Source organism: Chiloscyllium punctatum, chromosome 35 (assembly GCF_047496795.1).
Source record: "Chiloscyllium punctatum isolate Juve2018m chromosome 35, sChiPun1.3, whole genome shotgun sequence".
NCBI classification, from domain to species: Eukaryota; Metazoa; Chordata; class Chondrichthyes; order Orectolobiformes; family Hemiscylliidae; genus Chiloscyllium; species Chiloscyllium punctatum.
This window is the reverse complement of record NC_092773.1, coordinates 18,915,581-18,942,816: the sequence shown is the minus strand read 5'-3', so window position 1 is coordinate 18,942,816 and position 27,236 is coordinate 18,915,581. Positions and strand designations below refer to the sequence as shown.

Here is a 27,236-nt window from a genome sequence, read left to right as displayed (position 1 = left end):
GGAGGTAGCTGAAGAAATAGTGAACGTGTTAGGGGTTATTTTTCAGGAATTGCTCGAATCAGGAAGGGTTGCAGAGGACTGGAAAATCACTGAGGTGACATTCCGACTTAAAAAGTGAGTAAGGCAAAAGACAGAAAGTTACAGACTGATTAGCATAACCTCAGTCATGGGTAAGATCCTGGAATCCATTGTGAAAGGTGAGATTTCTGAATACTTGGAAGTGTTTGGTAAAATAGGGCAAGGTCAGTGTGGTTTCATCAATGAGAGGTCATACCTCAGAAATCCTCTAGAATTCTTTGAGGAAGTAACGGGCAGGTTAGACCAAGGAGAGCCAATGGATGTTATCGACCTGAATTTCAAGAAGGCCTTTGACAGGGTGCTGCACAAATGCTTCTGAGTAAGATGAGGGTCTGTGGTGTCAGAGGCAAGGTGCTTGCATGGATAGAAGCCTGGCTGTCTGGCAGAAAGCAGAGAGTGGGGATAAAAGAGTCCTTCTCAGGATAGCAGCTGGTGTTCCACAAGGTTCAATGTTGGGATCACAACTTTTCACTTTATACATTAACAATCTAAATGAAGGAATGGAGGGCATTCTGGCTAAGTTTGCAGATGACACAAAGATAGGTCGAGGGACAGATAGCATTGAGGTGATGGGGAGGCTGTAGAGGATTTGGACAGGTTAGTAGAGTGGGCAAAGAAATGGCCATTGGAGTACAATGTGGGAAAGTGTGAGGTCATGCACTTTGGTATGGAGAATAGAGCCATAGACTATTTTCTAAATGGGGAGAACATTCAGAAGTCTGAAGTACATAAAGACTTGGGAATTCTACTCCAGGATTCTCTCAAGATAAACTTGCAGGTTGAGTCATTAGTTAGGAAGGCAAATGCAGTAATGGCACTTATTTTGAGAGGACTTGAATATAAAAGCAGGGATGTACATCTGCGGCTCTAGAAGACTCTGCTCAGAGCACATTTGGAGTATTGTGCACAATTTTGGGCCCCATATCTCAGGAAGGGTGTACTGGTGTGAAGTGTGTTCAGAAAAGGTTCACTAGAATGGTCCCAGGAATGAAAAGCTGAACATATGAGCAACATTTGAAGATTCTGGGTCTATACTCAGTGGAGTTGAGAATGTTGAGGGGGGATCTCATTGAAACATACTGAATGGCCTGGACAGAGTAGATGTTTCCATTGATAGGAGAGTCGAGGACCCAAGGGAGTAACCTGAGAGTAAAGGGAAGACCTTTTAGAACAAAGGTAGGGAGAAACTTCCCCAGCCAGAGACTGGTGAACCTGTGAAATTCACTCCCACAGAAGGCTGTGGAGGCCAGGTCATTGAGTATATTTAAGACAGAGATAGATGGGTTCTTAATCATCAAGGAAATCAAGTGTTACATGGAGAAAACAAGAGAATGAGGTTGAGAAACTAATCAACCATGATTGAATGGCGAAGCAGATCCGATAGGCTGAATGGTGTAATTTCTGCCCCATGTCTGATGGTCTTCTGGGAAACAAATATGCAACTCAAATTGAATCATGTGAAAGGATTTCCACAAAGAATTTTGATTTTGTAGTAACATAGTTTACTGTGAGATTCCCAACAGAAGTGTTATCCTTGGAAATAATTCTGAATCATTCATTGTGCCGTAAAGAATTGATTATTGACTGCTCTGACTGCAGATGCTGGAATCCAAAGTCTACAGACAGGAGGCTGGAAGAACACAGCAAATCAGGCAGCATCAGGAGGTGGAGCAGTCGATGTTTCGGGTGTAACCCTTCTTCAGGTCCCACACCCAAAACTTCGACTTTTCTTCCTCCTGATGCTGTCTGATTTGCTGTGTTCTTCCAACCTCCTGCCTGGCTAAAAGGGAATTAAACAACTGAAATGATGGACCAAGAATCATAGATATCCAACAGTGTCGAATCAGGCCCTTGGCCCTTTGAACCTACAGCAATCCTCCGAAGAGCATCCCACCCACAACTCCCCTATCCCCACCCTATCCCTATAACCCTGCATTTCCCATGGCTGTTCCACCAAACCTGTACACGTTTGGATTGCGGGAGGAAACTAGAGCATCCAGAGTAAACCCACACAGACACAGGGAGAATGTGCAAACTCCAAATAGATAGTCGCCCAAGGATGGGTGGAGAAGTGTGGATAAAATTACTGAAGGATGATGGGGAAAAAAAGTGTTCCATGTGGCTGTTATCCTTGCTGATCTGTTTGTTAAATGATAAATAAAAACTCGAGCTAGTGGTAAAGCACTGTGTGTCACTTTCGCAAAGTTGCAACAAACTTGGCACATCTCATCTCAACCTCGGCTGATGCTCATGGGTAGAACTGATGAAGTGTTGCATTGTTGGGAGCCAAATCCATCAGCTGAGTGAAACCAAGAGCCCATTTGCCCAATTTGGTGGAGCATTTTGAGAAAGAGTCCTCCCTCATGATCTGGCTGATGTTTATCCCTCAACCAATGTGAAAAAGAAAGATTATGTTCTTACTATTTCACTTCTGTTTGTGTGTCCTTCCTGAGTGAAAATTGACTGTGAGATCTGCATAGATTATCACAGAAAGTATACTTGATAAGTACTTAATCGATTATCAAGTGCCATTGGGTATCCTCAGTGTAGGAAATACAGGTTATACAGTTTCTGTAAACGTAAAGTTAACAGCATGATATGGTATAAAATAAATCAAGCCAACAATGTCACAAGTCAGTCAGCAGAAAATGAAAATGGATTTGTGTTTCAAATGAAATTTGACTACAGTGGGATTATTCTGAAAATGACACCTCTCTTCCAGCTGCTGACTCAGCAGATGCAAATGTGCAATATTTTCCATTGTATTTCAGTATTCAGCTTTCGCAGTTTTTATTAACAAATGTTTGTTATTCCCCAGGAACTGTCTTCCACACAAAAGACTGCTGGTAATCTACTTCAGATGTTGTATCAGGATCCCCACCGTTGGTCCTATACCTTTCAGTCATACTCCTGTATGAGCCGGATCAAGGTCCATTTGGCACCAGTATCTCCCAGACTACTAAGTGCAGAACAACCAGTGCAGATATTTGAAAGATCAGTCTACAGTGACAGGTAACTTCATGGCTACAGTGTTGACTCTTAATGCTATCGACTTGGTGTGTCCACCAAAATGGAGTGGGAAGTGCAAAACTTCAGTCACCATCTATTTCAGTGGAATACCTCAGTGCCTCATTGGTGACTTCTCTGTTTTATTGAATGTATCCAGGAAAGACATAGTTAATCTTTTCGATCTTAAAGACATCAAGGAGTGTGGGGACAAAGTGGGAATGTGACATTGAGGGAAAGGATCAGCTATGATAATATTGAATAACAGAGCAGGCTCAAAGTGCCAAATAGCCTATTCCTGCTCCTAGTTTATTTGTTTCATTATGAGTTAACTACACTGAGACCGGTATCCTGTCACCAAGTTACCCTTTATTTGCACATGAATGGTCCTTGACCCTCATACTACCTCTTCAGCTCACAGAATGTCAGCATCTCTAATGCTCCCTTTTCTATCTTATCAGCCAGGGCTCCCTGATTGGACCACATTAACAGCCTCAGTTAGGGACCTCAGATTCTATGAGGTCCACAGACTGATCTCATTACAATCACGACACATTCCACTTATTGTCGTGAAGTGAGTAATTATGGATTTTTTTTGAGTTATCATTTGCATCTGTGAAATCCACAAGTAGCATAGTGGCAGTTTTCCTGGATCATTGATCCTAAGACCCAGGATAATAGTCTGGGAAGATGGGTTCCAAACTAAGGCAGCTAGTGGAATTCAGTTACTTAATCAAGCTGGATGATTTGATGGGAAGGTTATTGGGAAACAAAATCCGCACTGAAAAGTTAGTTTCTTGGTCAGTGTTCATGACACTATCAGATGATCATTTAAAAATGTCACTGGTTCACTAATATCCTTCAGGGAAGGAAATCCGCTGTTTTAAACTTGGTCTGGTCTACAGAGCAACACTGCTTGGTTGACTCTTGTGGGGTCTGGCCTAGTCCATAGCATGTCCCACAGGTCAATTGAGCAATATCCTGGAAATATCATACTCTCTGCACCCAATGTTCAGCAGACAATGGATCATACATATTCTTCACCATCCCTGTCTGAGCCACTTTTCCATGGACAGAGCAGATCCATCATAGAGAGTGGCAGCATTGATGACTGTTGGAAAGGAGCTACCATCTGAATACTTGATATTGAGTTTGAACCTCATGATTTGGGAAGGGAAATCTGTTGATTACCATCCACCCTGCCTCTGTTGAGGAACTAACATTATCCCATATTGAACACAACTTTGAAAGTCGTTGAGGGTGGCAAGGACAGAGAATGTCCTCTCGGCAGGGACAGTCATGTCCATCTCAAGAGTGGCTCAGTAGCATTACTAAAATCTGAACTGACCGAGTCCTGAAGGCTATTCTGGTTGTTGGTCACTCAGCTTACCCATCAAAATAACAGCACCATCCTTGTAGAGATGAAATCCCACCTTCACATTAACAGTACCATCCATCATGTTATCTAGCACAACAGTACTGAGAGCACTTAAACTGCTCAGACCTCTGTAATACTGGGTACTTGATCTTCAGGGAAATGATAGTGAAAGTTTCTTTCAACACATAAGAAACAAATGAGAGGCAAAAGTAGAAATTAGGCCGCTCCAAATTGATGCTGGAAGGCTCGAAATGGGAGATAAGGAAATAGCTGAAGAACTTAATGAATACTTTGTGTCAGTCTTCACCATAGAAGACGTGAGAAATATGTCAACAGTTAAGGAGAGTCAAGGACCAGAGTTGAGTATGGTCGCCATTACAAAAGAGAAAGTGCTAGAAAAGCTGAAAGGTCTTAAAAACTGATAAATCTCCTGGCCCCGATGGGCTACATCCTCAAGTTCTGAGGGAGGTGGCTGAGGAAATAGCAGAGACGTTGATTGTGATCTTTCAAAAATCACTGGACTCATGGAAAGTCCCAGATGATTGGAAAATGGTTATTGTAACCCCCTTATTCAAGAAAGGATCAAGACAAAAGATGGAAAATTATAGGCCAATTAGCTTAACCTCAGTTGTAGGTAAAATTCTAGACTCCACTGTTAAGAATGAGATTTCTAAATTCATGGAATTGCAGGGTCGGATTAGAACAAGTCAGCATGGATTTAGTAAGGGGAGGTCGTGCCTGACAAACCTGTTAGAATTCTTTGAAGAGATAACAAGTAGGTTAAACCAGGAAAACTCAGTGGATGTTATCTACCTAGATTTCCAAAAGGCCTTTGATAAGGTGCCTCATGGGAGGCTGCTGAGTAAGGTGAGGGCCCATGGTGTTCTAGGTGAGCTATTGGCATGGATTGAGAATTGGCTGTCTGACAGAAGGCAGAGAGTTGGGATACAAGGTTCTTTTTCGGAATGGCAGCTAGTGACAAGTGGTGTCCCACAAGGCTCAGTGTTGGGGCCGCAGCTGTTCACTTTATATATTAATGATCTGGATGAAGGGACTGGGGCCATTCTAGTGAAGTTTGGTGATGATACGAAGTTAGGCAGACAGTTAGGTGGTTCTGAGGAGGTGGGGAGGCTGCAGAAAGATTTGGACAGCTTAGGAGAGTGAAGATTAAAGTGCTGGAAAAGCGCAGCAGGTCAGGCAGCATCTGAGGAGCAGAAAAATTGACGTTTCGCCCAAAATGTCGATTTTCTGTTCCTTGGATGCTGTCTGACCTGCTGTGCTTTTCCAGCTCCACTCTAATCTTGACTGTAATCGCCAGTATCTGCAGTACCCATTTCTGCCTAGTTTTGGAGAGTGATCCAAGAAATGGCTGATGAAATTCAATGAGAGCAAATGCAAGGTCTTGCATTTTGGAAATAAGAATACAGGCATGGATTATTTTCTGAACGGTGAGAAAATTCATGAAGCCAAAGTACAAAGGTACCTAGGAGTGCTAGTTCAGGATTCTCTAAAGGTTGACTTACAGATTGAGTCTGTGGTTAAGAAAGCAAATGTAATGTTGTCACTTACCTCAAGAAGGTTCGAATGTAAAAATAGCGATGTGCTACTAAGACTTTATAAAGCTCTAGTTAGGCCCTATTTAGAATACTGCAACCAATTCTAGTCCCCACACCTCAGGAAGGATATACTGGCACTGGAGAGTGTCCAGCAGAGATTCACACGGATGATCCCTGGAATGGTAATGAACGGCTGAGGATCCTGGGATTGTGTTCATTAGAGTTTAGAAGGTTGAGGGGAGATCTAATAGAAACTTACAAATTAAAGTGTGGCTTAGAAAGGATGGACGCTGGGAATTTGTTTCCATTTCTGGGGATACTAGGACCTGTGGGCACACCCTTAGAATTAGAGGGCGTCAGTTTAGAACGGAAAAGAGGAGACATTCAGCAAGAGAGTGGTAGACCTGAGGAATTAATTGTCACGGAGTGCAGTGGAGGCCGGGACATTATTTGTCTTCAAGGCAGCGATTGATAAATTCTTGATCTCGCAAGGAATTAAGGGCTATGGGGAGAGTGCGGGTAAGTGGCCATCAGCCCATCAGCCATGATTGAATGGCGGAGTGGACTCATTGGGCCAAATGGCCTTACTTCCACTCCTGCGTCTTATGGTCTTATGGATACGTGCAAGCATTGTAACGAGTTGTCCTCTGTGAAAAACAGAGCCAACCTCTACTTGCATCCTCGGGACTGTCAAAATTAGAACCTTGCAGCCGCTGCCAACAGCATACTCCTAATATTGATACTTTTCTGAACATCACCATGAGCAACGAGTTGTACATAGACCCTGATAAGTAAGATTACTGTGAAGTTTAAGGGCTGTTTCCCGAGCTGTCTTTTTCTTTAACTTCTTGAACGAAACATGGCTCCATCATAGAATTGTCCAGCAGAACCAAACTCACTATTTGTAAGCTCTGAGGCTCAACACTTATTTGGAACAATGTTTAATCAAGGAAGCCAAAACTGACCCCCCCACCACCTTCCTTCAGCATCCAGTATCTGCATTTTCTATTGTGTATTGAAGAGGAAATAGAATTATAGTTGACTTTTTTCCTGTCCTCCCCTGAGCCATGGTGTAATTGATGTTTTGAGTAACCTTACTGCTGCCATAGCATAAAATAACTATTGTACAGAGGGGATTGAATTTGACCCTTGACCTGCTGTATTACTCAGCTGCTTTATGAATCAAGACACTGAACAATAGAGAATCCCTTCAAGGCTTCAATTGACTCTCCAACTTAAAATTAATTATTTCATCAACAGCTCGGATGCTGGAATTACCACCTGACTGGAAATTTGCAAGATGCGTGAAGAAGTTCCAAAGTAGAACTATACATTTCTCTGGTTGTTTTAAGGATTAAGAAACCTGAATTGAGTCATGTTTATGGTTCTCTATGCAGATATGTATTTGCATCCAATCTATATCAAATTGGTTGGTTGAATGAGATTGAATGGACCGTCTACCAGGACTGGCACACGTACCTTCTCAACCAATTTGGGAGTCGAGTGGCTTTGGAAGGAATTATCTACCTTCAAGCATCTCCTGAAGTAAGTTATGTGCTGAAGTCGAACAACACTGACTAATCATTTTTGATTTTGATGTTTTAACGTGCATAATTAATCAAATGGTATTGTGAAATCTGAGAGAGTATGTTTAAGCTTATAATGTGACCTATTTGGCACTTCCCACACTTCTGTGAAGGAAATTTGATGCAGGCAAATGCAACCAAATTAAATCTTTAAGTGAAAGAAACAAAAAATAAAGTGGTGGTGACTGTATGCAGAGTTCCACTCTATCATGCTAATAGTGGGAAGGCATTAAACAGGGAATTAGAAATGCAAGACATAAAGGTACAACTGCAAGTATGGGTGACATTAATCTGCATATAAATGGACAAAATTAAATTCCGTAACAATACCATTTGAGGAGCAGTTCCCAGAGTGTGTACAGGGAATGTTTTCTGGATGAATGCATTCAGGAACGAATGAGAGAACAGGCCATCCTAGACTGGGCATTGTGCAATGGGAAAGGACTAATTGACATTCTAGCTGTGTGAGGACTCTTGGGGAAGAGTGAATATAATATGACGGAATTCCTCATTAATAGAGAGAGTGATGTAGATGACTCCGAGACCAGGGTCTTGGACCAATACAAATGAAACTTTTCATGGTATGAGGCACGAGCTGGCTCTCATAAATTGGGGCATGTTATTGAAAGAGATGACGGTGGATAGGCAACACTAAAAAATAAAAAGAGCATTTGGATGACCTGGAACAGTTGTTCATTCCTGTCTGGCATAAAAGAAAAAGGGGAAAGGTAGTCTGACCATGGTCAACAAGTGAAATTAGGTTTGTATTAGATCAAAGAAGGTGTATACAAATTGAGTACAAAAATTAGCAGATTTGAGGATTGGGTGCAATTTAGATTGCAGCAAAGGAGGACAAAGGGATAAATTCAGAGGGAGAAAATAGAGTAAGTTTGGGGAGAGCATGAACACTGATTGTAAAAGCTTCCATAGATATGTGAAGAGGAAAAAAGAAGTGAAAACAAATATAAGTCCCTTATACTGGATTGGAATGGTGCTGGAAAAGCACAGCAGTTCAGGCAGCATCCGAGGAGCAGGAAAATAGACGTTTCGGGCAAAAAACTCTTCATCAGGAATAGAGGCAGAGTGCCTGAAGGGTGGAGAGATAAATAAGAGGAGGGTAGGGAGAAAGTAGCATAGAGTACAATAGGTGAGTGGGGGTGGGGATGAAGGTGATAGGTCAGGGAGGAGGGTGGGGGAAGGTAGCAAAGAGTACGATGGGTGAAAGGGGTTGGGATGAAGGTGATAGGTCAGAGAGGAGGGTGGAGTGGAAAGGTGGAAAGGAAGATAGGTAGGACAAGTCATGGGGACAGTGCTGAGCTGGAAGTTTGGAACTGGGGTGAGGTGGGGGAAGGGCAAATGAGGAAACTAGTGAAGTCCACATTGATGCCCTGGGGTTGAAGTGTTCTGAGGCAGAAGATGAGGCGTTCTTCCTCCAGGCGTCAGGTGGTGAGGGAGTGGCAGTGAAGGAGGCCCAGGACCTCCATGTCCTCGGCTGAATGGGAGGGGGAGTTGAAATGTTGGGCCACAGGGCGGTGTGGTTGATTGGTGCGAGTGTCCCAGAAATGTTCCCTAAAACGCTCTGCTAGGAGGTGTCCAGTCTCCCCAATGTCGAGGAGACCGCATCGGGAGCAACAGATACAATAATTGATATTGGTGGATATGCAGGTAAAACTTTGATGGATGTGGAAGGCTCCTCTGGGGCCTTGGTTGGAGGTGAGGGAGGAGGTGTGGGCGCAGGTTTTGCAATTCCTACGGTGGCAGGGGAAGGTGCCAGGATGGGAGAGTGGGTTGTTGGGGGGGCGTGGACCTGATCATGTAGTCACAGAGGGAACGGTCTTTGCGGAAGGTGGAAAGGGGTGAGGAAGGAAATATATCCCTGGTGGTGGGGTCTGTTTGGAGGTGGCGGAAATGTCGTCGGATGATTTGGTTTATGCGAAGGTTGGTAGGGTGGAAGGTGAGCACCAGGGGCGTTCTGTCCTTATTACGGTTGGAGGGGTGGGATCTGAGGGCAGAGGTGCGGGATGTGGATGAGATGCATTGGAGGGCATCTTTAACCACGTGGGAAGAGGTGCAATCCAGGTAGCTGTGGGAGTCGGTGGGTTTGTAAAAAATGTCAGTGAAAGTCGGTCATCATTAATAGACATGGAGAGGTCCAGGAAGGGGAGGGAGGTGTCAGAGATGGTCCCGGTAAATTTAAGGTCAGGGTGGAATGTGTTGGTGAAGTTGATGAATTGTTCAACCTCCTCGCGGGAGCACGAGGTGGCGCCAATGCAGTCATCAATGTAGCGGAGGAAGAGGTGGGGAGTGGTGCCGGTGTAATTACGCAAGATGGACTGTTCTACATAGCCAACAAAGAGACAGGCATAGCTGGTCATGCCCACCCCTTTGATCTGGAGGAAGTGGGAGGATTCGAAGGAGAACTTGTTAAGGGTGAGGACCAGTTCGGCCAAACGAATGAGAGTGTCGGTGGAAGGGTACTGTTGGGGACGTCGGGAGGGGAAGAAACGGAGGGCTGGGAGGCCCTGGTCATGGCTGATAGAGGTGTAGAGGGATTGGATATCCATGGTAAAGATGAGGCGTTGGGGGCTGGGGAAACCAAAATCTTGGAGGAGGTGGAGAGCATGGGTGGTGTCTCAAACGTAAGCCCCTTCTAGTGAGACACAGGCAAAGTTATAATGAGGAACAAAGAGCTGGCAGACAAAGTGAATAAATGCTTTGGTTCTGTCTTCACAATGGAAGATACAAATAACACCCCAAATATGTTGTGGAACATAGGTTTTCATGAGAGGGAGGAAATGAAGGAAATAATATTCGTTGAGAAATTGTATTGGGAAATTTGAAGTGATCCAATGCTGATAAATCCTGAGGGTCTGATAATCTACATTGAGTGAACTTGAGGAAGTGGCTGCAGAAAGAATTATTTCTGGTCATCTTTCGGGATTTTGTCATGACTGGGACAGTTTCTCTGGATTTGGAGCATAACCAATGTAACTCCACTGTTGAAAGGAGGAGGTAGAGAGAAAATGGAAACATTAACTGGCTTGCGTGGCATTGGTCCTTAGACTCACAGGTCCCTGGTGCTGTGAGGCAGCAGTGCTACCTAATGAGTCACCATAATGCCCTTTTTTTATTCTGTCGCCCCGGCTGACCTGTTAGCCTCCTCCTATTTCAGTTCAGCTCCTTTATATAACTGTTGATGTCCCCAATTTACACCCTTTAATGTCCCCACTGCTGGAATCTAGTGTGAAAGATTTACTAGCAGACCACTTGGAAAACACTGATAGGATTGAACATAGCCAACATAGATTTATGTAAGGGAAACTGGTTGACAAATCAATTGGAATTTTTTGAGGATGTAATTTCTTGTCGAATTGAGCATGGGGCTGGTGGATTTGGTTCACTTGGACTTCCAATAAGGTCCACAACAATTTAGTATCTAAATATATAATACATGGGCCTGGGGGTTGTGTAGAGAACCAGAAAAAAGAACTGGTTGGCAGGCAGAAATCAAAGAATAGGAATAACAGGTCTTTGTCTGAGTGGCACACAGTGACTAATCAAAGCTTGGACTCTGCTCTTTACAATATAATTATTTAGATGAGGGAAGTAGATGTAATATTTCCAAGTTTATAGACTACATGATGCTGGGTAGGAGGGTGAGCTATGAGGAAGATATAAAGATGCTTTAATGCCATTTGGACAAGTTCAGTACGTGGGGAAATGCTTGCTAGATGAAATGTAACAGGGATAAATATGAGGTTATCCAGTTTAGAAGCACGAACAAGGAGGCAGATTATGACCTAAATTGTGATAAATTGAAAAGGGGAAGGTGCAGCGAACCCTGGGTGTCATTTTTCATCAGTCACTGAAAGTAAGCATGCAGTTGCTGAAAAGGTCAAGTGATATGTTGGCCTTGATAGTGAAAGGATTCAAGTACAGGAGCAGGGAGGTCTTGGGGCAATTGTACAGGGCCTTGGTGAGACTACGCCTAGTGTTATAGGTGCAATTTTTGTCGTCTTATCTGAGGTAGGGTGTTCTTGCTGTGGAGGGAGTGCAGCAAAGGTTTCCCAGACTGATCCTTGGGATGGCAGGACTGACATATAAAGAAAGACTAGATTGATGAGGATAATGTTATTTGCGATTTAGAAGAGTAAGGGCAGATCTCCCAGAAACCTGTAAAATTCGAACGGGGCGAGACAGAGTAAATGCAAGAATGATATTCCTGATGACCATGGAATCCAGAACCAAGGGTCACAGTTTAAACATATGGGGAAGGCCATTTAGGACTGAGATGAGGAGAAATTCCTTCACTTTGAGAGTGGACAGTGGATGAGGTTAAAACATTGAATGCTTTTAAGAAGGAATTAGATTCATCGGCTATAGGGATCAAAGGCTAGTGGAAGAAAATGAGAACAGGATACTGTTTTGATCATATTAAATTGTGGAGCAAGTTCAAATCACTGAATGGTCTACTCCTGCTCCTAGTTTCAATACATTCCCTCACAAACATCTTTTTTCAACACCAGGACAACTTTCCTGATCATGTATTCCATCTTGACATTTTTTGTCCCTTATAGAGTCATAGAGTTGGACTGCATGGAAACAGACCCGTCCATGCTGACCAGATATCCCAACCTAATCTAGTCCCATTCACCAGCACTTGGCCCATTTCCCTCTAAACTCTTCCTATTCATATACCCATCCAGATGCCTTTTAAATGCTGCAATTGTACCAGCCTCCACCACTTCCTCTGGCAGCTCATTCCATACACACGCCTACCCTCTGTATGAAAACATTGCCCCTTAGGTCCCTTTTAAATTTCTTTCATAAAAACAGCTTCAAATCCCTTAGTCTGTCCTCGTAAGACCTTCCCTCCATACCAGGCAACATCCTCGTAAATCTCCTCTGAACCCTTTCCAAATCTTCCATATCCTTCCTATAATGTGACTAGAACTGCATGCAATACTCCAAGTGCAGTTTTGTCTGTAATCTATTTATAAAATCCCTTTGGATTCTCCTTAACCCTATTTGCTAAAGCAATCTCGTGTCCCCTTTTTGCCCTCCTGATTTCCCTCTTCAGTATACTCCTACTGCCTTTATACTCTTCTAAGGATTCACTCGATCGCTGCTTTCTGTACTACCCACGCTGAACATAATCCCAAGCTAAACTAGTCCCTTTTCCTGGCCCACATCCCTCCAAGTCTTTCCTATTTGTGTACCTCTCCAAATGTCTTTTCAACACTGTAATTGTGCCCACATCCACCACTTCCTCAGGAAGTTCATTCCACATGTGAACCACCCTCTGGAAAAAATTTGCCCCTTTTTCAATTTCTCTCCTTTCATTTTAAAAATGTGGTGCTGGTCTTGAAATCCCCGATCCTAGGGAAAAGACACCTACCGTTAATCGTACATATACCTGGTATGATTTTACAAACTTCTGTAAGGTCACTTGTCAACCTCCTGTGCTCGAGTGAAACAAGTCCCAGCTTTGCAGGCTTCCTTTATAACTCCAACTTTCCGTACCCAGCAACATCCTGGTAAATCTGACCCTCTCCAGCTTAATAATATCCTTCCTATAACTGGGCGACCTATCTTTTGTGAACTTTTTGTGAACTTTAATATTAGGTACCTAGTCCTTTCCACAATTGCCACTATATAATACTCCCACATCGCCATTTACATGTAGGTCACAAACTTTGTGCACCAGACAAACGTGAATCTGTTGTCACAATCTTTGTACAGGGTTTAAATGAGAAACATTAAGAGTACTGTGCACTTGTCTGGACTCCATGTTTCGGTAGAGATGGAGTGAGAGAACAGAAGATCAAACAAGATGGGCAAAATTGCTACCAGACGTAAAAGGTGATATCTATCTGGAAAGACTGAAAAGCCTGGAGCTCTTTTCAGTGGAAAATAAAAGGCCAAGAAGTTACCAGGAGGTCTTTAAAACTATGCAAGAGTTTAGGTGGGTAAATGTAAAGAAAGTCCCAAAAAACTGGGGTCATAAGAATAAAATATAAACATTGACTAAAAAAGGAAGCAATGTCGGAGTGTTTTCTTGCATTTGAAGAAGCCGTTGAGTGGTGTTTTTAACGGGATCAGTGCATGGTGAACTTATCTCTCATGTCTTATTTACATAAATGGGCTGGACTCTGAAATCACCTGCAAGGTTGTTGCATTTATGAATGATACTAAAGTAAGCAATACATTGAAAATGAGACTGCAGTGGGATATTTTCAAAGATACAAATAAAAATGAAGCTTATGACTCAACGCTGCGAAGTTTGCTCAGCAGGATGAGGAAAAGCTTCTGATCTACGTTTACAATGAGAGACTTTTCCCATATGATAGTGTTAAGTCTTGCTCCCCAAAGTGACATGACTTTTGACCAAAGAAAATTGATACATTTAACTGGTAATTGGAAATATGGGGTTACATGCATTATTTGAACTGTTTTCTGTCTCTGAAAGATTTTGAGAGAGCCATCATTTCTTTTCCATAGAAGTGTTTGGAAAGATTACACCGAAGGGGTAGAGATGAAGAAAAGGAAATTCAGCTGGAGTACCTGAAACAACTCCATTCACAACATGAAAACTGGCTTGTGAAACGCTGTACAGAGTAAGTGGTTTTGATTCTAATTCTTCTGTTCTTTTGCGTTTAATTTCATGGCAAATTGCAAATTCTAATGACAGCTGATGAAAATGGACTCAACATTGAGTTCTTCAATTTCAAGTAACCTCCCTTGCCTTCCCCCGACTCTCTTCTCAACCCCTCCTTCTTCCTTCCACTCCTCTCGGCCACCTACCGGATTCGTTCCTCCCATTGACCAACTAGGTCATACCCTTTACCTGCTTTCACCACCCTGCCTACGTCACCTCCTTTATCTGCAGCTACTCCTCCACTCACTCCCAGTCCTGAAGAAGGTTTACACCCAAAACATTGACTTCTCCACCTCCTGACGCTGCCTGGCTTGCTGTGTTCTCCCAGCCTCCTGCTTGTCTGCCACTGATCAAAATGGGATGATTTTTTTGTTCCCTGAACCTTAACTTAATGGTTCTTCCTGCCATTTTGCTATTCTTTTTCTGCTTTGCTTCTCAAAAAAGCACAATTCAACAACTGAGTCTGCAAAAATGCAGCTTAATGCCCAGAATTCTGTAAAAGTTAAATCATTGAATGATACGTCAGACTAGAGCTGTCCAGTGAGTCCCACTCTGCTGCAGTTTCCTTCTTTCCCTGGAAAATTTTCCTTTGCAATATTTAGCCAATCCTCTTTCAAAAATTACTATTGAATCTGCAAATGCCATACTTTTAGAGAATGCATTCCAGATCAATTTGCTGTGATACCCTTGGTGCCACTGACATTTCATTGTGTCTTCTCTCTGTTCTGTCACTAGAACTATCACTATTTCCTGCATTTGTGATTTTGTACCTCTGTGTTAGATCACTTCTTGGTATACGGTGCTCCAAGAAGAACAAGTTTTCTGGGCTCCCTCCAGGGCAACTTTTCCACAAAATTAAATGGAACAATCAGATGTTGTGTATTTAGTCAGTTTAGCGTAATTTCCCTATTTTTGAACTCTCCTTCTAAAATCATATGAAATAGGAGCAGGAGATGCCATTATCCCACTCGAACCTGCAGCACCTTTCAATGTGCTCATAGCTGATGCGGCCTTAACTTGGCTTACTTGACTGGTTTGTGTCCTTACTCTCTGGACTCCTTTGTCACTCAAACACTCTCCAATTCAGTCTTGAGGGTATTGAATGTCCTAGCCTGCACTGCTTTCTGGGGAAAACCATTCCACACAGTACCAACCCTCCCTTATTTATAAACTCTCCCCCTCTACTTCAGATCCCAAATGAGGGAAACATACTGTCAACATCTACCTTGCTGAGTCTCCTCAGAACCTTGAATATGTTCTATACTATAATGGGTACAGACCCAACTCTCTCAAGCTGCTCTTGCAAGACAGCCCCTTCATTTTAAGAATCAGCCTCATGAAGTTTTTTTGTGAATGCAAGTCTATCCCTTCTCGTGTAAAGAGATCAAAACTGTAAAGGAGATAAAAGGAAATTGAAATAACTGCACAGAGGCCAGTATCCTGTCACCAAGTCACCCATTATTTACTTGTGCACAGTATTCTGGCTGTGGCCCAGCCAGTACCTGAACTGAGGAGCTTCTAATCTCCTGTTTATATTTTTTCTGTCACAGAAAGCAAACATCTCCCTAGCCAAGGAAACACTCTTCCTCCTCACAGTACACTGACTGTGAGGCCAGCCAGCTGAGGACTGAACTGAGGTGATTTTCATCTCCTGGTTATGTTTCTTCTGTTTATATATATATTTTCAGCCCCCTAAACTGAGGAGACTCTAAATCTCCTGTTTTTTATTTAATCTATTCCCCTATACCACCTTACAGCGGTAGTGCTTATAGTGTGTGTGTGAAAGTGTGAGACACAGTGAAAGACAGCAGGTGTACAAATCTTTGTTCATTTTCCACTCACCAAGAAGAAAAGAAACACGAGACCGGCCAGTGACTACCAATTCCCTTCTCGTCAAAGGGCAATGCTGCGTGATCAAAAAAGTGAAGGGGAGGACAGGACTCTCTTGATTGGCCAGGTCGACAACCCCACTCAATGACCTCATCGTCTCTGAGGTTAACCTGCTTCCAATCATGACAGGAAGGGGGTCAAGAAGTGCTGGACTGTATGTGCAAGGCGACACCAGTAAAAATGAATCTTCCTCAATTTCTTACAGGCAGTATAGTACTTCCAGAAACTTTTGTGTTTTTTAAATCCTCTATATAAAGATTGAAACTTTGTAGCCAAATATTATTTTCAGTAAAAATGATCTGTAGCTGGATATTTACACTGGAGCAGTGCCCCCCCCCCCCCCCCACTTACCCTCACTAAAAAGTCAAGGCTGTCCCCTATCCGCAGTGATTTAGCATCACTTGGGCTAAAGGCATGATTTCTGCCCTATCTGACGTGAAGTCTCATGTCTCAGAGCTGCTAACTAATCAGAGGGCCAATAGATTTAAAGCACAACACTGCTTTGGGAATGCAGCCAGTGCCCATCAATGGTGATAGAATTCAGCTAAATATCATCCTGGATCTATTTTATCAGATGTAAGAACAGCACAGATCAGACATCACCCAGAAGGAGAGAACAAGTAATGATCATCCAGTGAGAACAGGGATGAAACGCTTTTAGTCAGTTTGCTAGCTGCAACCTGGAGAGGAATTATGATGTGTGGAAGAGTTTTTTTTCCATGAGGAATTATATCCACTCTTTTCATTTTCAACAGACTGCACTTTGAACATCTGAAGAACATTCCAGTCTTGGTGTTGGATGTCAATGAAGAGTTTGAAGATGATAAAACAAGACGAGAAAAGCTGTTTGAAGATGTAAAGTGCTGTTCTTTCTTGTGATTTATTTTGTTCGGTTTTCCTCAGTTTGTTTATTCATTGAATATAAGCTGAGAATTTGTTGTTCATCTCTAATTACCCTTGGATAGATACTGGTAAACTGTCTGTCGATCCATTCTAGTCCTCATGGTGAAGAGATTTCAGTAGTGCTGGTTGACAGTATGCTCCAGGATTTTGACCTAAAGATTCCGAAGGATTTCTGAAATATTCCTAAGTCAGTATGGAGCGGCACGGTGGCCCAGTGGTTAGCACTGCTGCCTCACAACACTAGGGACTCTAGTTCAATTCCAGTCTTAGGCGACTATCTGTGTGGATTTTGCATATTCTCCCTGTGTCTGCGTGGGTTTCCTCCGGGTGCTCCTGTTTCCTCCCACAGTCCGGGGATGTGCAGATCAGGTGAATCGGCCATGCTAAATTGCCCATAGTGTGGGGTGCATTAGTCAGAGGGAAATGGGTCTGGCTGGGTTACTCTTCGAAGGGTCATTGTGGACTTGTTGGGCCGAAGGGCCTGTTTCCACGCTGTAGGGGAATCGAGTAACATAGATAGAAATCAATCGATATTGGCACTCCCATACACTTGTGACCCTTGTCCTTCTTGGAGGTAGAGGTCACAAATTTGGGAAGCACTTAGTTGAAATCTTTTCACATGAAGTGAGTTTAGCATTGTTGGTGAGGTCACCATTTGTTGCCCGTCCCTCATTGCTCAAGAACTAGTGGTGAACTGCCTTCTTGAACCACTCCTGTCCTTATCATGGAGGTGCATCCCCAATTCTGTAATAAAGGGAGTTCCAGCTGTTGAAGAAACCAAGGCTGTTTGTTGCAACACATCTTGTAGTTGATATTCATACTGCAGCCACTATTTGTTGGTGGAGAAGTCAGTGTTTTGGGTGGTGGATCGGTGCCAAATCAGTGAGCTATTTGTCTAGATGGTGTCAAGTTTCCTGAGTATTATCGGCTTGGCCCTGCTCCAGGCAGATGCAGAGTATTCCATCATACCCCTGACTTATACCTTGCAGTCACTCACCACAGAATATAATTGAAGGAGGATTCCCATCTCCTCAAATGTTACTCCTTCCAAAGAATATATTGACATCCTGGTCCCAGGAGAACTTTAGTTTTGGGCTGAGTATTGAAATTCACAAAAGAGGCTACAGCATGGCATTCTGCAGTCACAAGCATCTGTTCACATTGTACTGTCTGTGGCTACGCAAGTGTACAACCACACCCACTTTCTCGCATGGGAACTTCAAGCAGAAACACCCATGCTGATCTCTTTAATATCAGCAAGGCTGCAGTATGAAATTGTGACCAGGAAGTTACTTCTGTATTTTATGTGCGAACTGGAGCATCAAGAAAACTTTTACAGGGATGCGGTCTTTCCATTGAGTTACATTACAATAGGCCGTCTCCAATCATCATGGTCAATTGAAACTTCTTCCAAATCCTACATATTCTGTGTGACAACATAAAAATTACTGCACATGTGCTGATAGTTGTCATGATGCATGAAGCTTTCAATATTTATCTGTCCTCAAAATCTTCAAGCAAAACAATCAAGGCCTATATTGTGCTCCCATGATTCTTAATCCCGCAGCATTACCTCGGCAGTAACAAGGGTGTTACATCAAGGCATAAAGTAATAATTGGGGTAACTGTTGGCAACAGTTGTGCAGAACATTGGTGATTGCTGCACACATTTCATTTTTGGTCCTGGTCCATGAAAGTTCCGGGTTTTGTTCATAAAAGAGGTTTTGATGTTGTACTGCAGTGTCTTATTTTTGGTTCTGCTTCCTCTTTCAGGTGAAGAAGTTTGTGAACAGTCTGAAGTTGGAAAAATGAAACACCCTTGTCATTTTGAGAACCTGTTTTGAATAGGAATAATGTAGAGTGAGCGAAGACTCGGTGACTGAGATATTCGTCCAGGTTTTAGTGCATCGTTCATGTCAAGCTCTATCCTTTATTTAAATAGGACTTGGGTTCAGTTGTGCAGATATTAACTCTTACTGTGTTAATGGATTTTCTGCAGAACATTGGGTGGTATTCTCATGGCGACACAGAAACGATTGGAAATGACAATTAATCTGGTCTCTTTCAATGGAATATTTAACACTCCATACTTTCATCCTATCCAATTTTGTTTTTTTTTAAACATAAACCATCACATGTAACACAAGATCAAAACTGATTTTTAACTTTTCTGCTGATTCTTGGTTTTGAACTGAGGATTGTTGGTAATTTATAATTTACTCAATAAAATTGCATGGTGGATCACTTCGAAGTAACTTTACTAGTGCCATATACTCAAGTAATAATCAATCTCATGTGAAAATTTGATCCCTAATATTTGGCCAATACTTCTTCATTTTTCACACATCTCTTAACAAGTCTACTGTCAGTTTTTTAAGACCCTCTGCTTTGAGTCTGCTTATTTTCTCACGGTGCACTAAGAAAAATAGAATAGAGATGGGTGTATGAAGCAACGGGCAAAAGTGAGGACTGCAGATGCTGGAGGTTAGAGTCGAGAGAGTGGTGCTGGAAAAGCATAGAAGGTCATGCAGCATCTGAACAGTAGGAAAATCAATGTTTCAGGCAAAAACCCTTAATCAGGAATGAGGCTGGGAACCTTAGAGGTGGAGAGATAAATGGGAGGGGAGTGGGGCTGGGGGGAAGGTAGCTGAGAGTGCATTAGGTGGATGGAGGTGGGGGTAATGGTGATTGGTTAGAGGGGAGGGTGGAGCGGAGAGGTGGGAAGGAAGATGGACAGGTAGGACAGGTCATGTGCTGGAAGGTTGGAACTAGGATAAGGTGGGGGAGGGTAAATGAGGAAACTGGTGAAATCCACATTGATCTCCCTGATTCAGTGCTTGATCATTGAGCGCAGTTTCTCCACTGAGGTACTGTGCAAATTTTAATTTAATTTCTCTTGGAAAAAGACTGAAAAAAACTGTAGAATCAGTGTAACTAGCACCTGTGCGCTGTCAGCAAATTATTTAAATTCCTCAGAAACTAATCTAAGCTCACTCAATTGTCATAAACAGCCAAATGGCCGTCTAGAAAAAGAAGAGATTATTGACAGCTTATTGAAAGAACTTTCTGAAGAGATGACAAAGGTGGACAGAGATAAGTCAATGGATGTTGTTATATGAACTTCCAAAAGGCTTTTGATAAAGTCCCACGCAAGAGATCATCAACCAAGGTGAAAGCCCACAGAATTGAGGGGGAAATTGAGGGCTGATATGGATAGGAAATTAGTCAAGTGTCAGGAAACAGGGTTGAAATCATGCTTAAGTGCTCAAGATGGTGGTTGGTGCAGAGATCTATGTTGGTGTCTCAGTTATTCATAGTATCAATTAACAATTTTGATAATTGCATGAAGTCAAATATCCGACAGCATAAACTTACAACAGGATATTACTAGATGAGGTGAATGGGCAAGGTTGTGGCAGACAGAAAAGGATAGATTGGGTTATTTTTAGAAAGCACCAAGTGAAATATGTACTGTCCAACAAGATTTAGGGGTTCAGGTGCTTAGCTCTTTAAAATGCCTGAACAAGTGCAGAAAATAGTCTGGAAGGCTAATGGAATGCTGGCTTTCATATCAAAAGAGGTGGAATATCGGGATGCAGATGTTATGCTGCAGTTCACAAAACCCAAGTTACACCTTACTTAGAGTACTGTGAGCAGATCTGGGCAACTCCCACCACCCACCCGTTAGGAAGGATGGCTTGGGTCTGTATGAAGATCAACATAGTTTAAAAGGATGCTATCTGGACTTCAGGGGTTATCAGGGGAATGATTTGATGGATTTAGCCTTTATACTGTGGAATGCAGAAGGTTAGGGGTGATCTGATTGAGGTTATTAACAGGAAAAGACAAGGCAGATAAAGATGAACTATTTCCACTGGTTGAAGGTTCTCGAACCAGAGGCATCATCTCAGAATCTGGGCCAGGCCATTCAGGGGAAATGTTAGAAAATACTCAACTCACAGACTAGTGGAGATTTGAAACACTGTTCCTCAAGCGGTGGTTGAAGCTAATTCAGTTGTGATATTTAAATCTGAGATAGATAGATTTTCATTCAGCAAGGGTATGAAGGGATATGGGCCAAAGACAGGCATGTAGAATTAGGCCACAGATCAACCATGATCTTATCGAGTGGCAGAAAAAGATCGAGGGGCTGAATGGACTGCCTCTGTTTCCATGTTCCAGTCCACTTAGTTGTGAACCATGTATGTCTGAGACTGAGATGTTAAAGATCTCGCATGGTTTTCTGTTTCTGTATCAGCCCTGAGCTTCAGCGTAACCCCCTTGACAATATTATCGATATAAGATTGATGGAGTAGCAGAAAGCAGAGGAAACTGTCAAAGAATACAGGAGAATATAGATAGACTGGAGAAATGGGTGGAGAATTGGCAGATGGAGTTCAATCCAGGTAAGTATGAGGTGATGCATTTTGGTAAGTCTAATTCTAAAATGAACTACACTGTAAACAGAAGAGCCTTAGGAAAAGTTGATGAGCAGAGAGATCTGGGAGTTCAGGACCATTGTACCTTGAAAGTGGCTGCGCAGGTGGATAGAGTGCTCAAGAAGGCATATGGTATGCTTGCCTTCATCGGACGGGGTATTGAGTATAAGAGCTGGCAGGTCATGTTAAAATTGTACAAGACTTTGGTTCAGCTGCATTTAGAATACTGTGCACAGTTCTGGTCGCCACATTACCAAAAGGATGTGAACGCTTTGGAGAGGGTACAGGGAAGGTTTATGAGGATGTTGCCTGGTATGGAAGGTTTTACCTATGAAGAGAGGTTGAGTAGGTTAGGATTGTTCTCATTAGAAAAAAGGAGATTGAGGGGGGACTTGATTGAGGTCTACAAAATCATGAAAGGAATAGACAGGGTGGAAAGAGTTAAGCTTTTTCCCAGAGTGAGGGATTCAATAACAAGAGGTCATGCATTCAAGGTGAGAGGTGAAAAGTTTCAGGGGGATACACATGCAAAGTACACAGAGGGTGGTAGGTGCTTGGAATGCATTGCCAGCAGAGGTAGTAGAGGCAGGCATGGTAGATTCATTGAAGGTGCGTCTGGACAGATGTCTGAGTAGGTGGGGAGCAGAGGGATACAGATCCTTAGAAATTGGGCAATAGGTTTCAATAGTGGATTTGGATCAGCACTGGCTTGGAAGGTCGAAGGGGCTGTAAATTTTCTTTGTTCTTCTTCTTTGTTCTTTGTATAATAGTTGACCCCTTAACTTGGTGAAAAAGGTGTCTCATATTTCACTGTGATACAAGTATACACAGCATATATTTTGACAATATTTTCTGCTGGTTTTCAGTTTTGACTGGTTCAGGTTAAGGTCATGTATGAACTTCCTCATCGGTTCAGTGCTGGTATTTCTGCTGGTGGAGGAGTCACTGTTTCCTGTGCCTATTTCTTCCAGCCTTATTATAGTCTTATGTTCGTAAGTGTAGCTGAAAAGAGAGTAACTTTGGAGGTTTATAATAATGCCAATAAATGTTAAAAACTTCCTGTTTAATATATCGCTCCTGACAGTCACTCAATGGTTATCCTGTTGTGCAGAATCACAATTCTCAGCTATTAGCTGTACAGATAAAACCTAGGGGTGACTTCACTGACAGAATACTTTCAAAGCATATATAAAGGAGCAGAAAAATCAAATTACTTGGAAGATTGAAATATTAATTACCGTGTTAAACTTCCACACTGTGACACAGCTAAAATTATACAGTGAAATAGAACTTTTGGGATGGCATTAAAATTGGACAGCATGTGATGGAAAAATGGGTCAGTGGGCACCGTTTCCTCGTGCTTTGTGTACAGGATTCTGGGCCCAGTGATTCAAGGTAAGTAGTAGTATACTTGCCTAAAGTTCACTGGCATGCCATTTCCTTGCCACAGTCCTCACTCTTGGCCATTCTGTTGCAGCTCAGCTTGGTCATAAGCAGCAATTAACTTTTTAAAATAATTTAGACTAATTAAGGCCTTGAACAGGGGTTGACTGGTTTCGTCCCCATCCTGCTATTGTTCATTCGCCTTCAAGCCTCACCTTCTCTGCCTGACCACTGCCAATATTGTGCGCTCACACAACTTAAAAAAAATGTTGATCAGATCTCTGACTGCCACCTACCTTCCTCACCCACATTTCCTTCTCATGGTCTGACCAGGATAGTTTCTTGCCACTCCTTCTAAGACTATCACATCTAAACTTTGTTGGGGAAACCGAACTGGATCTGTCTTATTTTCCTATAGCCTGGTCTAGATGCTGTCAGACGTGGAATATCTTGAGGAAGTCGCCAATTTTTATAGGTGTGCCATCAAGAGCATTCTATCTGCATGTATCACTACCTGGTACGGCAACTGTACCATGCAAGATCGGAGATGGTTACAGAGAGTGGTAAACTCGGCCCAGACAATCACAAAGGCCAACCTCCCATCTATAGAATCCATCTACCAGGCCCACTGTCAAGGAAAGGCTGCCTGCATTCTCAAAGATCCATCCCACCCTGGTAATGTTTTTCTACAACCTCTACCATTGCAGAGAAGGTACAGAAGCCTGAACACACGCACCAGCCAGTTTCTACCCTACTGTTTTTAGAATACTGAATGGACTCACAAACTCTTATTATTCGCCTGTCCCTGTGTTTTTGTTTTTGCTGCTGTTTACCTATCATTTACTTATCTATGCTACTTAACTCTGTGATCGGCCTGGATTTCTCACAAGACAAAGCTTTTCACTGTGCCTCGGTACACGTGACAATAAGTTCAATTCAATTTGTCAGGGGAAGTCCTGATACTGGTCCAGAGGTCTGTCAGTACAGACTTGCTCTGCCTCCATTTTGATCAAATGGTCAGTTGTTGAGTTCAGATGCAGCATTTTGCAGCCTTGTAGTTGGCTCCCTTCTAGTGAAAGATATTATTGAGAGTCCACCACACATGCCAGGTTAATAGATCAGAGTTCTCATGCTATTTTGCTTCTGCTGAAAAATGCAGTTGATGATTTTCAGATGCTACGTCTGTCTTCAATTGTGAAGCCAAACATAAGCGGTAAATATCAACTGTTATTTGTCAAGAATTGGGGATGCATTATCATTCAATAAACATGCACCGATTTTGTTCCTTGCCTGTTGATGAAACTGTTATATCTCATGATGCAGAATGCTTAACTATTCATAACGTGTTCATGCTTGTCTCCTGAATTGAAGTTTGCCTCGAGCAATTCCAACACTTGCAATTTATCAAAGCCTCCCCTTCTGTACAAATGAAAGTAAGAAGCCAATCACTTTAGGGAACATGCAAATGAATATGCATACAAGCAGCTCCCACAAATAGTGTGTCATACTGATCAGAATTTGTTTTTCTTTCTGTGTTTGAGGGATAAATATTGGACAGAGTCCTAGGAATATCTCTTGTACTATTCTTTGCATGTTGTAAATACTTTGCAGAACAGCTGATATCTTGGCTTCCTGTCTCATTTGGAAGATGGCACCTCTGAGATTGCAGCACTCCCTCAGTGCTGCACGAAAGTGACAACCTGAATTTCTGTCCTGAAGTTTTGAGAGTGGGACTTAAATTAATAAGTTTCCGTCTCAGAAGTTGCAATACTACCCGCTGAGCCTCAAATGACATGAATGAGCTGGTGAAACCTATTCAACTGATTACTGGATTTGCAGAATTTTGCTCAAACATTGGAAATTAAGAACCTATTGCCTTGGGTGCTCTTCAGAAGCTCTGGCCGGAAACTTTGAGGGGTCTGAGCAATGTGGCAAGATTTGTGGAAGTAATGGACAAGAAGTCAAGTGAGGCCAATCTTGATGTTAAGAGCAAGCCCGCTCCATCTTTCATGCTTTTCACAAGCAGCACAGCGAATTGCTGGTTTGTCAGGAGCAAGTTGCCAATTAAAGGGGATTATTGCTTCTTAAACTCCCCTTGACCCAACTCCCCTTATTAATATTCAACTTCCTGTCTTACTGAACTTGCCAAATAAGCTTGACATAGTGAAAATTCAACAAGGAAACTAGGGCACACTGAATCTGAGCAACTTCTGGTGTATTAGGTTAAAGTGTAGATCAGGGCACATTCCACATGCACCAGCTGCATGCATGCCTTGTCCATGTATGTTGTCATCTAGCATCTGCCAACCCTACATGACCAGCATGGCACTTCTCTGATACACTGGCAGAGTGCTCTGGAAGCACAGACGTATATTGCAATACACAACGACAACTAGCATTGGCAGGCTGCTGAGCAACAGTTTGCATACATGGACCTGAATCCAGCTGAGGAGTTGGACTGGGTTGCAACTCCGGGTTTTCTCTTTTTGTCCGTGCTAATTTAGCACTTACCTACATAGAGTCATAGAGATGTACAGCACGGAAACAGACCCTTCACTCCAACCCGTCCACGCCGACCAGATATCCCAACCCAATCTAGTCCCACCTGCCAGCACCCGGCCCATATCCCTCCAAACCCTTCCTATTCATATGCCCGTCCAGATGCCTTTTAAATGTTATAATTGTACCAGCCTCCACCACTTCCTCTGGCAGCTCATTCCATACACGTACCACCCTCGGCGTGAAAAGGTTGTCCCATAGGTCTTTTATATCTTTCCCCTCGTACCCTAAACCTATGCCTTCTCGTTCTGGACTTCCCCACCCCAGGGTTGGCAATCTCCATGCCTTGACCTACTGTACCAACTGGTGCAGTTACACAAGGGAATGGATGTCTTGCTGCACAGCTGTGTGCTGCAATAAGGATAGAACCCCTCTGGTCCTCATCTTCCACCCCGCCAATCTCCAAATACAACACATCATCCTTCGCCATTTCTGCCACCTACAGTCAGACCCCACCACCAGAGATATATTTCACTCAACACCCCTATCAGCATTCCACAGAAACCACCCACTCTGCAACTCCCTCATTAGGTCCATGTCCCCCCTCCCACCAACCCACCATCCACCTCTGGCACCTTCCCTTGCCACCTTCAAGAGGTGTAAAACCTGAGCCCACACCTTGCCCCTTAACTCCATCCAAGGTTCCAAAGGATCCTTTCACATCCGGCAGAGATTTTCCTGTGTATCCAAATACCTCATCTACTGTGTCTGTTGCTCCCGATGCGGTCTCCTCTACAGTGGGGAGACAGGACACCCACTTCGGAACATTTCAGGGAACATCTCCGGGACACGCGCATAAAACAACCCCACTGCCCCGTGGCTGACCACTTCAATTCCCCCTCCCACTCTGCCAGTGACATGCAAGTCCTGCGCCTCCTTCATTGCCAAATCTAAGCCACCCGATGCCTGGAGGAGGAATGTCTGGTCTACCTTGGGAAGCTCCAACCACTCGACATCAATGTCAATTTCACCAGTTTCCACATCTCCCCTACCCCTATCCTATCCCAGGTCCAACCCTCCGACTCGGCACCGCCCTCTTGATCTGTTCTACCTGTCCATCTTCCTTCCCACCTATCCGCTCCAATCTCTGCTCTGACCTATCACTATTACCCTCCCCCCCCACCTTCATCCACCTAACACCTTCCAAATTACCTTCCCTCCAGCATGCCCTCCCATTTATCTCTCAGCCCTCTTGCCTCCACCCCACATTTCTGAGGAAGGGCTTGTGCCCAAAACATCGACTCCCCTGCTGCTTGGATGCTCTCTGATCTGGTGTGCTTTTCCAGTTCCACGCTTTTTGACTCTGATCGAGAAAAAGACCCTTTATCCTGACTCTTTGTTTTTTGAGAGTCAACCAATCCTCTGTCCATGCTAATAACCTGCCCCTAAAGCGATGTGTTCCAAATTTAGTTCACAACCTCCTGTGAGGCACTTTGTCAAAGGTTAAATGGTGGGTTTAGAATTTTTTTCAAATTTACTATCACTGAGGTCCCCACATTGGAAATATAATGACTGAAATCACTCAAAGAATCTCATGTTAAACCAAAATGGCATGAATTTGATTCTTGGATTTCTTTAGAAATAGACGATCTTGGATGCTCATGTCCTCTGAATTGGACTGGGACTGGTGAAAATCACGACCACTGAACTATTACCGATAGCTCCTCGCCCACCTTAAATGACCAACAAAAGCAGCATTAGATTTTACCTGCGTGCTCAGTTCAGTGGCTCCCAATAAATGTACACACAATTTGCATTTCTTCTGTCATGCAATCTTGGAACCAGACAAATAAAACAGTG

General features: G+C 43.1%; 1 protein-coding gene across 2 annotated transcripts in view; it reads left to right on the top strand.

The window, feature by feature from the left end:
* Window positions 1-19,299, top strand: part of LOC140459729 (deoxycytidine kinase 2-like) — a 33,665-nt gene extending 14,366 nt beyond the window's left edge. Inside the window, exons 3-7 of one of the 2 annotated variants that reach the window (XR_011953855.1) lie at window positions 2,897-3,090; window positions 7,416-7,563; window positions 14,106-14,221; window positions 15,813-15,899; window positions 16,908-17,013. Coding sequence is in view for 1 of the 2 variants with exons in the window: in XM_072554181.1 (XP_072410282.1) it covers window positions 2,897-3,090; window positions 7,416-7,563; window positions 14,106-14,221; window positions 16,908-17,007; window positions 18,829-18,867 (597 nt within the window). In the remaining variant the exon portion in view is untranslated. Of the gene's footprint in view, window positions 1-2,896; window positions 3,091-7,415; window positions 7,564-14,105; window positions 14,222-15,812; window positions 15,900-16,907; window positions 17,014-18,828 lie in introns of those variants that run through there. The other variant, XM_072554181.1, reaches the window with a different exon arrangement.
* Window positions 19,300-27,236: the final 7,937 nt, after the last annotated feature.